Raw genomic sequence first — 13227 nt, 5'->3', positions numbered from 1 at the left:
CCCAGAGGTGCTCTCTGAAATGTTCCTCAAGTAGGCGGCCTGTCTCCCCAATATAGAGGAGGCCACATCGGGTACAGTGCATGCAGTAAATGATGTGTGTGGAGGTGCAGGTGAATTTGTGGTGGATATGGAAGGATCCCTTGGGGCCTTGGAGGGAAATAAGGGGGAAGGTGTGGGTGCACGTTTTGCATTTCTTGCAGTTGCAGGGGAAGGTGCCGAGAGTGGAGGTTGGGTTGGTGGCGGGGGTGTGGCCCTGACGAGGGAGTCACGGAGGGAGTGGTCATTTTGGAGTGCTGATAGGGGAGGGGAGGGAAATATATCCCTGGTGGTGGGGTCCGTTTGGAAGTGGGGGAAATGACGACGTATATGGAAGTTGGTGGGATGGTAGGTGAGGACCAGTGGGGTTCTGATCTGGTGGCGATTGGAGGGGTTGGGCTGAAGGGTGGAGGAGCGGGAAATGAAGGAGATGCGGTGGAGAGCATCGTTGACCACGTCTGGGGGGAAATTGCGGTCCTTGAAGAAGGAGGCCATCTGGGTTGTACGGTATTGGAACTGGTACTCCTGGGAGCAGATGCGGTGGAGACGAAGGAATTGGGAGTATGGGATGGTGTTTTTACAGGGGGCAGGGTGGGACAAGGTGTAGTCTAGGTAGCTGTGGGAGTCGGTCGGTTGATAGTAAATGTCCGTGTTGATTCAGTCGCCCGAGATAGAAATGAAGGTGTCTAGGAAGGGAAGGGAGGAGTCTGAGACGATCCAGGTAAATTTGAGGTTGGGGTGGAAGGTGTTAGTAAAGTGGATGAACTGTTCAACCTCCTCGTGGGAGCACGAGGCAGCGCCGATACAGTCATCGATGTAGCGGAGGAAAAGGTGGGGGGTGGTGCCAGTGTAGCTGCGGAAGATGGACTGTTCCACATATCCTATGAAGAGGCAGGCATAGCTGAGGCCCATGCGGGTGCCCATGGCTACTCCTTTGGTTTGGAGGAAGTGGGAGGATTGGAAAGAGAAGTTGTTCTGAGTGAGGACCAGTTCAGTCAGTCGAAGGAGGGTATCAGTGGAAGGGTACTGGTTGGTACGGCAGGAAAGGATGGAGGTGTATAGGGACTGGATGTCCATGGGGAAGATAAGGCATTGGGGGCCGGGGAAGCGAAAATCATGAAGGAGGTGGAGGGCGTGGGTGGTGTCCTGAACGTAGGTGGGGAATTCTTGGACTAAGGGGGGAAGGACCGTGTCGAGATATGCAGAGATGAGTTCGGTGGGGCAGGAGCAGGCTGAGACAATGGGTCGGCCGGCGCAGTCAGGTTTGTGGATTTTGGGCAGGAGGTAGAAACGGGCAGTGCGGGGTTGTGGGACTATGAGGTTGGAGGCGGTGGATGGGAGATCCCCGAGGAGATGAAATTATGAATGGTTTGGGAGATGATGGTTTGGTGGTGGGAGGTGGGGTTTTGGTCAAGTGGGCAGTAGGAGGAGGTGTCCGCGAGCTGGCGTTTAGCCTCAGCGGTGTAAAGATCACTGCGCCAAACTACCACCGCGCCTCCCTTGTCTGCCAGTTTGATAGCGAGGTTGGAGTTGGAACAGAGGGAATGGAGGGCTGCACGTTCCAAAGGTGAGAGATTGGAGTGGGTGAGAGGGGTGGAGAGGTTGACGCGGTTAATGTCGCGGAGGCAGCTGGCTATGAAGAGATCGAGGGCAGGTAAGAGGCCAGCACGGGGTGTCCACCGGGACTTTTTCCAGAGTCTACTTCATTTAACATCTTCTTCATTTAAATGCAGAGAACTTCTTTGGGTGTGCACGGTTCAGTACCCTGATTGACACTCCTGAGATTTATCAAACTATAAATTCATTTAAAATGCTTAAGAGCAATCTCACAACTGCATTCTCTCCCATTGTTACAAGACAAAGCAGAACAGAAAGGATAACAATCTTATACGCCATTGATCTTGTTGAGGGATTAGAGCATAGGAGCAACAGTAGGCCATTCAGTCACTCAAGCCTGTTCCACCATTCTAAGTCATAACTGATCATCTATCTCAATCCCAGATCTCTTGATGCCAACAGTATCCAGAAATCTATCGAAGTCTGACTGAGTTCCACAGCTCTCTGAGATACAGAAATCCTAAGATTCACTCCCCATTGAGTGACAAAATTCCTCATCATCTCAGTCCTAACTGGCTTGTTCATAATTCTGAGACTGTGTCCCCTATTTGTAGAACCCTCCCTCAAACCAGTGTGACATTCTTTTTGCATCTACCATCTCAAGCCCTGTAAGAATGTTATAAATGTCAATGAAATCATCTCCCATTTTTCTGAACTTCACAGAATACAATCCTAGAGAATACAGAATAAATGCACTGATTAGAGACAATAATAAATACACTTATTAGTATCATGTATGATACACCAGACATTAGAGTTATTTTGGTAATGCTGGCCTAGCAGTTGACACTTCCTCCAAACTAAAGGAGTTGCCATGGGCACCCGCATGGGCCCCAGCTATGCCTGCCTCTTCGTAGGATATGTGGAACAGTCCATCTTCCGCAACTACACTGGCACCACCCCCCACCTTTTCCTCCGCTACATCGATGACTGTATCGGCGCTGCCTCGTGCTCCCACGAGGAGGTTGAACAGTTCATCAACTTTACTAACACCTTCCATCCCGACCTGAAATTCACCTGGACTGGCTCAGACTCCTCCCTCCCCTTCCTAGACCTTTCCATCTCTATCTCGGGCGACCGACTCAACACAGACATCTATTATAAACCGACTGACTCCCACAGCTACCTGGACTACACCTCCTCCCACCCTGCCCCCTGCAAAAACGCCATCCCATATTCCCAATTCCTTCGTCTCCGCCGCATCTGCTCCCAGGAGGACCAGTTCCAACACCGCACAGCCCAGATGGCCTCCTTCTTCAAGGACCGCAGATTCCCCCCAGACGTGATCGACGATGCCCTCCACCGCATCTCCTCCACTTCCCGCTCCTCCGCCCTTGAGCCCCGCTCCTCCAACCGCCACCAAGACAGAACCCCACTGGTTCTCACCTACCATCCCACCAACCTCCGCATACAACGTATCATCCTCCGTCATTTCCGCCACCTCCAAACGGACCCCACCACCAAGGATATATTTCCCTCCCCTCACCTATCAGCGTTCCGCAAGGACCACTCCCTTCGTGACTCCCTCGTCAGATCCACACCCCCCACCAACCCAACCTTCACCCCCGGCACCTTCCCCTGCAACCGCAGGAAATGTAAAACTTGCGCCCACACCTCCACACTCACTTCCCTCCAAGGCCCCAAGGGATCCTTCCATATCCGCCACAAGTTCACCTGTACCTCCACACACATCATCTATTGCATCCGCTGCACCCGATGTGACCTCCTCTATATTGGGGAGACAGGCCGCTTACTTGCAGAACGCTTCAGAGAACACCTCTGGGCCGCCCGGACCAACCAACCCAACCACCCCATGGCTCAACACTTTAACTCTCCCTCCCACTTCACCGAGGACATGCAGGTCCTTGGACTCCTCCACCGGCAGAACATAACAACACGGCGGCTGGAGGAGGAGTGCCTCATCTTCCGCCTGGGAACCCTCCAACCACAAGGTATGAATTCAGATTTCTTCAGTTTCCTCATTTCCCCTCCCCCCACCTTGTCTCAGTCGGTTCCCTCAACTCAGCACCGCCCTCCTAACCTGCAATCTTCTTCCTGACCTCTCCACCCCCACCCCACTCCGGCCTATCACCCTCACCTTGACCTCCTTCCACCTATCCCACCTCCATCGCCCCTCCCCCAAGTCCCTCCTCCCTACCTTTTATCTTAGCCTGCTTGGCTACTCTCTCTCATTCCTGATGAAGGGCTTATGCTCGAAACGTCGAATTCCCTATTCCTGAGATGCTGCCTAACCTGCTGTGCTTTAACCAGCAACACATTTTCAGCTGTGATCTCCAGCATCTGCAGACCTCATTTTTTACTAGCAGTTGACTGTAAAAATCTCCCCAAAGTGTTACAGTGCCAAATTCAAGATTTTTCCTCAGCTCAATTTAAAATTAGAGAGCGTTAGGTTATAAGGTCATTTAGTTAACATTTGAAAGGAAAACTCTCATCTTCAGAGATGGCCTCTTTGTTATACGTTAGGCACAGGGCTATTTGCTGATCAAATGCATATTATTTAGCTGCACTCACAATTCCTCTGAGGATGAAGAGGCCCAGGTCAGTCCACATCAGGACTTGGTCAACATCTAAAATTGAGCTATCGTGTTTCAGTGAATGTTCATGGCAGTTAAGTGCTAATATTAGCTAAATTGAATGGGGAGGCCCAGTTTTCTCCAATTAACCTGTAATTCTTCATCCATACCAAGCACTTCACGATCAATGTGTTCATGGCCACTAACCAGAAGGTGAACTGAATTAATACTAAGCCTACAAGAGCAAGGCAAAGTTGAATATTCTATGCTGAGTTGCTCATTTCCTTAACCCTCAACTCCTCTCTTCCATAGAAACTCAAATCAAGGGATTGATAGAATACTCACCCCTCCCTTGGATGGCTGCATATATAACAAAATTGACTGAGCTCAACTTCAATTAGAATAGAGCAGCTTGCTCAATCATTGCCCCTGTCACTGGACTCAATAACTCAGAAATTCCAATTAGCGTCAGAAACACAATTTCTTACCCTGATGAGACAAATGTACGTGCCTTTAGATTACTTCTATTCTGGTAATTCCTGGACAGGAATTCCCTGTTCCAAAACAGGGGAGATCTGTCAAAGAATCTGTGTAACCAGCAGGGAGAAATTGTCATTGAAAGAACACCCTCCTTTGTAGCAGTCAGTGTGAATGTTCTGTAGTTTTAGAGTCCACAGCGAAGTCAGCCACTCTGGCAAATACTGTGATAGGTAGATATATAAACTAGGTGTAGGGGTAGGGTGGCAGATGGTGAGAGTAGGTTGAGTTTGTCAGATAGGTGAGCAGGGTAGGATGGCAAATGGGTGAGGGGTTATGGTGGCAGATTGGTTAGGGAATAGAAGGATAGAATGCCTGGAATGCAGGGGGGGGAAGAGTTTGGGGGAAGGGAATAGGACGTCTGGTAGTTTCGGGAGTACTGTGGCAGATAAGCGTTGTAATATTTAGAGTTGATGAAAGGTCAGGTTGGGAGGGTGATTGACAATGTTCATACCAGGAGGAGGTTTGTATCGGGCTGGAAAGGGTGGCAGGGTAGGTAAGGAGGAGCAAATCCAGTCGGGAGAGTGTCAGATGCTTTGAGTAGAGTGGGTATGGGTATTCGATGGTAGGGTTGGGGTCAGTCCAGCAGGGGCCTAGTGCTAGGCTGAGTTGGGTTGAGATGATGTCATTGTTGGTCAGTGGTGAGCCAGGGATTCAGTTTAACAATTACTCAGGACTTGGGGTAGGCTTTTAAGCCTCTAATGTTTCCTGGGTAACTATCAAACTTACCAGAGATGGAACCCTCTGAAATCCCTGATTTTGAAGAGCTTTTTTGGAAGGTTCCAAACCCAAATAATTTATCCATCGGAATTTTCAATTTCCTAGGCACCACCTTTGGAGTCACCAGGGATTTCAGCTTGGTCTTGACTCAAGTCCAGTCAATACTCCTTTAATGGGTAACTGACTATCAGAATATCTGAACCAATCCTGACTCCACTACGATGTAATGTGGTTATATATACAATGCACTGATAGCACTGCAATGTGAGATTCTGGACTTGTTAGCCAGCCTATGTCTTCCCTTAGTAAGTGTGTGGATGGATGTCAGGGAAAGAAAACTTGGACTCAGCTGTACTGTTGAGTAGCTGCTAACACATGAAACATGACTACGTGTGACCCTGCCACACATATGGCACTGAAAAATAGACAAAAAAACTATATCTAATTACTTGAGAAGAAGGTACTGGTAATAACAGAGTTGGTTTTACTCACATCCAGAAGGAATGAAACAAGGACTTCAGGTGAGAGTTCACCATCATACTCAATCAGATGATCATCTTTAAAAATATATACGCTTCCAATTTCGATCAAACCTGTGAAAAATGGAGACATTAAGTGAAACAGAACATATTCTGGAAGCTGGATGTTATTCTGAAAGCTTTAAAATCTCACACAACATAGGGAAGAAAATCACATTTCCATGAATATTTACTGCTCAGCTTTGAGTGGCTCTGATGCTTCAACAAGTAGTTCTACTATTGATGCAAATTGCTGTTTGAATTCAGTCCTAGTTACAATAATCTTGCAGCTCATACAACAAAATTTGATCGTGAAACTGGGCTTCACAGTCTGAAATCTGTAAAAAGTGGTCATCATTCTTTGGAGACACTACTAGTGGAGTCCATACAGTGGCCACACACTGGAAAGAATGCTGGGATGGGAATGGCATGCATATGCTGGAAGAATCTGAAGTGTTTGGAATGTGAAGATTCCTCTCCAAAGCAGTCTTTGGTTGCTCCCCAACCCAAACAGGAGAGATAATTTGCAGATCTGTGGGTGTGCCAATCCCACAACCTGCCACTGACCAGTTGGCCTTCTTATTTCCTACTAACAAGGCAAAGGAACCTTCACAGGCATCAAACCACACAACTATACAATATTCATTCTCCTCCATTCCAAGATCAGATGCTGGTATACAAGTAGAAGCATTGTCATTATATTTCCTTGTTTAGACAGTAGCAGGATGATACGTCATGTGGACTTACCACACAAACAGAGCTTACACTGAGGTAGGGAACCATTTTCTACACACATGTGACTCTGTTGGTATTTTGTGCTGGGCAGTTACTGGTTCCAGTCAGAACTAATACAGTACAAACTCATTGTTTGCTGCAACCTAACAGAAGTTTTTTTTTTCAATCTGAAGCGGTGCACTTTGTAAAAGATCATATAACTCTGAACAAACTCATGAGCATAGGCTGAACACTTGCCAGTGTCACTTGACTCACTTCTTCAAGAGACACTGTACCATTATAACATACAGCAACTCTAACACAGAACAACCTTCCCCATTTATTTTCAAACTTCCTCTTAAATAAAACTCCCAGTATTTCCATTGTTCCAAATACAATATATATTTAAGCAGCAAAACATTCACAGAGGCATGATACACTAAACACAACAAACAGGGATATGGGATTGGGGGGCTGGCAGTGCTTATAATAATAATCTGTTCAGTGTGTGTATATTTTTCACTAGCTGTCTTTTTACTTTTGGTGTTGGATTCATTTAGTGATATGTGGAACTCTTGCATAAAGAGTGCTTAACTCTAGAGGACACACAGACAGTATCTTTCCACAGGGGCAGTATCCACACTGGCTCTGGTGAGTTGCTCTGGAGACAGTGTGCTGTCTTCAGGAAGTAATGATGTGGAGGTGCTGGTGTTGGACTGGGGCGGGCAAAGTTAAAAATCACACAACACTAGGATATAGTCCAACAGGCGTATTTGGAAGTATTAGCTTTCAGAGTGCTGCTCCTTCATCAGGTAATCTATAGTTGGAATTTTAACTTCAAGAAGTACGGCAGTGGTCCCGTCTTGAGGTTATGTGGTGGTTGGAAGTTCCAAAACTTGGAATGTGCTGCTAACAGCTGGTCAGGATGCCTTCACCATACAATCTTATCAAGGATCTAGACTATGTAGGATATGAGACCCATCTTGGACAGGAATGTGACAGGTACCCACACTGAAATGACTCCACAGAGGCTGCTATCCTGTTACCAAGTCACCCTTTATTTACATGTGGACTGTCTTTGACACTGACACAGCTCCCTCACAGCCCACTCTGAGTGAACAGAATCTCTGACACACCTGTTTATATCTGTTAGCCAGGGCTCCTCGATTGGACCAGATTAACAGCACCAATCAGGGAACTCATATTCTATGACGTCCATCAGGCTGACTTTGTTACTATCACTCCACACCTCAGTCATGGTGTAGCTTTGTGCCAGTACCTGGTTACCTTACAAAAGGAATATTCCTGGAGTCTTTCCCATCTGGACAGCTGGACTAAATTACTCTTCTTGACAATGCATTTCTTCAAGTAGCAATAAATTGAACATAGCTCAAAACTTCCAATTCAACTGCATGTATGCCGACAAGTTCTGGTCATGGCATGAAGGTGTTTTAGTACATGATCAGGAAGCTGTTGGTCTGAAAATCAAGTGATCACTCCCCTTTTATGCTTTCAATTAGCGCTTTAATGACTGTACAAATCCTTTCACAAGACCATTGGTCGAAGGATGATAGGGTATTGTGCTGAATGTCATTCCATTTCATGTGGTCAGTAAATTCCTGCATGAGAAACTGAGGACCATTGTTGCTGACAACATGCTGAGGGCCACTGAACCTTGCAAACATTTTGTCCTGTTTCTCATAGGTCAGGTCTGCAGAAGTGAATTTCATTACTGTCACCACTGGCTATTTAGAATGAGCATCAGCTATTAGCAGCAGCATTTGACCCTCAAAGGAGCCAGCAAAATCAATGCGGACATGGTGCCATGGTAGTTTGTGCCATTCCTAGGGGTGTCCCCAGTGTTTCTGATTTTGCCACAAGCATGGCACAAGCTGTTTTTTGCTTCAATTTATGCATCCAAATTCGGTCACCTAAAATAGTGAGTTAGTCTTGGTGAGTTCTCGATGGCGCTTGGTGTACCATTGGATTGGAGGGAAGATCAGCCTCATCCTCCAAAATAGACTGTCTTTCTGAACAACCAACTCCCATCTACAGGATATAGATGGCATGACCTCTGGGTGGCTCCTTCCATCACCTATCACCGTCATTGGTACAGTTTCTGACTGGGAGAAGTAGAGAATAGAAAATCATCAATCTACTATGGATTGCACTTCATTCAAGGTTGCGAACAGTTTGGACTTGTGTTTGCGTGTCCCTCTGACTACTCATATTTTATATCATTTGAGCTTGCCAAGAGGAATAGGGCACACTCTGGCCGCCACTGAGGAAATCCCAGTATGTGGGCTGAAGATTAACTTAAGGGGATGATTGTTAGCAGAACGAAGTGGCGGCTGTATAAGTGACAATGGGCTGAGGAGTGGCAGATGGGGTTCAATTTAGATAAATGTGATGCTGCATTTTGGAAAGGCAAAGCAGGGCAGGACTTATACATTTAATGGTAAGGTCCTGGGGAGTGTTACTAAACAAAGAGACCTTGGAGTGCAGGTTCATAGTTCCTTGAAAATGAGTCACATGTAGATAGGATAGTGAAGGAGGTGTTTGATGTGCTTGCCTTTATTGGTCAGTGCTCTGAATGTAGGAGTTGGGAGGTCATGTCACAACTGTACAGGACATTCGTTAGGCCAGTTTTGGAATACTGCGTGTAATTCTGGTCTCCTTCCTATAGGAAGGATGTTGTGAAACAAACAGTTTCAGGAAAGATTTGCAAGGATGTTGCCATGGTTGGAGGATCTGAGCTATGGGGAGTGATTGAATAGTTTGTGACTACTTGCCCTGGAATGTTGGAGGCTGAGGGCTAATCTCATTGAGGTTCTTAAAATCATGAGGGCTATGGTCAGAGTAAATAAGCAAAGTCTCTTCCCTGAGGTGCGGGAGTCCAAAACTAGAAGGCATAGGTTTAAGGTGAAAGGGGAAAAATATAAAAGGGACCTAAGGGACAACGTTTTCACACAGAGGGGGTGCATGTATGGAATGAGCTGCCACAGGAAGTGGTGGAAGCTGGTACAATTATAGCATTTAAAAGACAGCTGGATGGGGATAGGAATAAGAAGGGTTTAGAGGCATGCAAGCCAAATGCTCTATGACTATGACTAAATAGTGGTAAAGTTTCCTCACGCCAAAAATGATGCCGAGGGCCTCCTTCTCCAATTGGCCAATCACATCTCTGAGTTCATGAACACATGCAAAGTGAAGACAATCGATTTCCCCTCTCCATTGGGTAAGCTGTGTACCAATTCCATATGGTAAGGTAACTGCAATTGCAAGGGCAACCTAGAGTCAAATGAACCAAAATATCTGACCTTTGGTGCCTGTTTAACAGCAAGATCCATTCACTCACAGTCCAGGTTCCATTTCCAAGACCTTTGCACAGAAGATTGTGTAATAACTTCAAAAGCGTCACCAAATTTGGAACAAATTTTCCATAATAATTCACAACCCAAGAAAGATCTTAAATGGGACCCTCCAGGACTGCCTCCACTGTCTTTGCTGCCTTGTGAAGCCCCTTACAGTCGATGATGTGCCCTAAGTATTCAATTAAGTTCTGGAAGCAATCACACTATCCTTTTTTTTAACTTGCAACCTATGTGTTTGCAGGCATTTTAGGGTCTCCTCCAAAATCGAGCATAAGCCCTTATGCTCGAAACGTCGAATTCCCTATTCCTGAGATGCTGCCTGGCCTGCTGTGCTTTGACCAGCAACACATTTTCAGCTGTGTTCTCCAGCATCTGCAGACCTCATTTTTTACTCTCCTCCAAAATCCTCAGGTTCTCTTCCTGTGTGAAGAAATCATTAAGGTAGCATTGTAGCACTTTTAATCCACTTAGAATTTGGTCCATAAATCTCTGAAATAAATCAGGTGCTGACATGATCGCAAAGGAGAGCCTTATACAAGTAGCCTCCATTATCGAACATAGAGCATTCCCAGGAAACTTTTTGTAAGCTGAAAATTATTTATATGGGAAGAAGTATCAGCAAATCTAGTCTTATGCGATTTTTTTTAAAGGGGTAATAATGAAGAAGCAGCCTTGTGAAGCAAACCACAAACCTACTTCAAAAATATCTGAATTTTAAAAGTTGAGATAATTAGGTACAACACTCCAAGTGAATTATTATAAAGGGTAATGTCATATAAATCCATAGTTTATCCAGTAACCTTTGTTTCTAAAACAAACACAGAATGCTGGAGAAACTCCACTCTGACAGCATCTATGGCGATTTCTGTTTATTTAACAACTGTTTCTGTTTATATTATCGGACAGAACTATTTTCTGTTAAAGTTTAATTGCATCAGAGTACTGCAGCATTGTTTGCAATAACTGTCAACTTTTGACTCTTTCAGGATTCTTCATATATGGAATTTATTGAGATTGTAAGGAGTATTAGTAACACAAATGCAAACATCACCATCTCACAACTTTTGAAATTAAACTAATATTCCTTCAGAGAAGACAAATTGAAACAGTGAACATAATATCCTGTAGCAGATACTAGACCTTTCCAGTGTAATTTCATTGATACTTTAGGATGGAAATTATTGAAAGTATAAGCCGCTATAGTTGCAGCAAGGAAACTGATCTAAGTGAACAGGGCCAGCAATAGTACATAGCCTCAACCAATCAGACTGAAAGAATTAAAGTGCAGGAGAGGAAAGTGTAAATTACCGTTAAATTATGATAAGCATGTTAAATCAGATATATATTAGGGTTTGTGTGAGAAGAAAAATAAGTGGCAGAAAGTAAGATTAAAAGGAACAAAAAGAGAAAATAACAAGAAAGGAAAAGAAAGATTGGATTAAAGGATTCTGATGAAAGTTACTGATCTGAAATATTAGTTCTGCTTGTTTCTACAACTTTTGCCTAACCAGTATTTTGTGTTCTTGTTTTTATATTGGATTTCTGAGAATTACTGAGAGGAAGGTCTGTTTCCATGCTGTACATTTCTATGACTCTAAGATGTAGTCATAAGACTTTCACCTATTATTAAGCAAAATAAAATTGAATTTTAAATAAAATAAAAAATAAGTTTAAAAGGGACAAGAAAGAACAGGTTCAAAAATAAATGTTACCTTTTTAAAAACATCTCTTATAGTGACATAAATTTTAAGGGATGATACTCCACACCTGTAGTAGATCTTTTTCAGCGGCAGAGAGATCAGTCAACTTTAGTCAGCATTTGCAACACTATTAATGGGTACTTAGACTGAAATGGACAGGATTTAATTTTTGTTGGTCAGATTAGCTCACATTTGCTCACAAGTTGAGGACTTTCAATCATAGAACAGTATGGCACAGAAGGGAACCTTTTGACTCATTGAATCTGCACCATTTCTTTTAACAACCAATCAAATTTGTCCCATTCTCTGAATTTTACCCATTATCTCTGCTTTTTTTTCCTTTTTCCTCCAAATATTCATTAAATTCCCTTTCTGAAGTCAGAATCTGTACACTTCAAATCCCAACAAATTGCTGCATTGAATGATCCTCCCAATGTCACATTTGTTCATTGGTCAATTACTCCAAATCTGTGCCCTCTGTTTCTTGATCTTCCAACGTGACATCTCTTCTAGGAGATACTATACAGAATTATTGTAATAAAGAATCTCAAGACTCTTCATATTGACAGCAAAGGGATCTGTTTAGGAGTGCATTTTGTGTACCGTACAGTGAAAATGCTGCTAACTGAAAAAATACCTGATTCATCAGCATGAAATTATGCATACTGTACCTATGCTACATTTAACCAGAACATGACTGTAGCAAAAATAAACAGAGTCTGACTAATTTGGGAACATTGTAAATTCAGAGCAGCATATTGGTAAACTTAAGAGGACACAGGCAAGCTGGTGGGAAAATGAACTAACCAATGGCAGATGAAATTTAATGTACGGAAATGTACAGTGATGCATTTTGCTATGAAGTTTGAGGAAAGGTGATACAGAATGAAGATTAAAATTTCAAAGACAGTTCTGAAAAAATAGACCTGAAGCTTTATGTATATACAATGCTGAAAGAGGGAGGTTGGCATAAGAAAGTGGTTAAAGAAAAGTACATGATTCCTTGTTTTCTAAAGTATGGAATAGAAAAACAAGGAATTTATGATAAACATTGATAAAACATTGATTTGGCCTCAATTACAGTACTGTGCAGTATTTTGTCTAATTCTGGGCATCTCATCTCAGAAAGGCTTTAAGGAAGATGCAGGAAAGATGTGATGAGGGACTTCAGCACAGTTGATAGATTGAAGCAGTTCTTCTCCTTAAACAAAGTTGAAAGGCTTAACAGCAATCTAGGTTTGTTCCATATATCAAATCATGAGCAAACATGAATGTTTGACTGGGTTGGTTTACAGAACATGCTAGTTTTATTTTACATATTTCAGAATTATGCTTAAGATGGGTAGTTGCTAGGGAGACCTAGCAAAACTGAAGTCAGGAAATACTGCTTATTGATTGGAATCATACCCAACAGCAAGGAAGCTGGTTTTGGTTGCTTGAGATCAATCAGCTCAATCCCAGGGCATCTCTGCAGGGT

The 13227-nt window shown here is 44.0% G+C and overlaps 1 protein-coding gene across 1 annotated transcript in view; it reads right to left on the bottom strand.

The window, feature by feature from the left end:
* LOC132820773 (calsequestrin-2-like) overlaps nucleotides 1-13227 on the bottom strand; it is a 51896-nt gene that overhangs the window by 32355 nt on the left and 6314 nt on the right. Inside the window, exon 5 of the mRNA XM_060833065.1 lies at nucleotides 5937-6037. Within this exon, the coding sequence (XP_060689048.1) occupies nucleotides 5937-6037 (101 nt within the window). The remainder of the gene's footprint in view (nucleotides 1-5936; nucleotides 6038-13227) is intronic.

The sequence above is a fragment of the Hemiscyllium ocellatum genome, chromosome 12 (assembly GCF_020745735.1).
Source record: "Hemiscyllium ocellatum isolate sHemOce1 chromosome 12, sHemOce1.pat.X.cur, whole genome shotgun sequence".
NCBI classification, from domain to species: domain Eukaryota; kingdom Metazoa; phylum Chordata; class Chondrichthyes; order Orectolobiformes; family Hemiscylliidae; genus Hemiscyllium; species Hemiscyllium ocellatum.
Note: the sequence above shows the minus strand (reverse complement) of the source record. Positions and strands in the feature narration are given on the sequence as shown.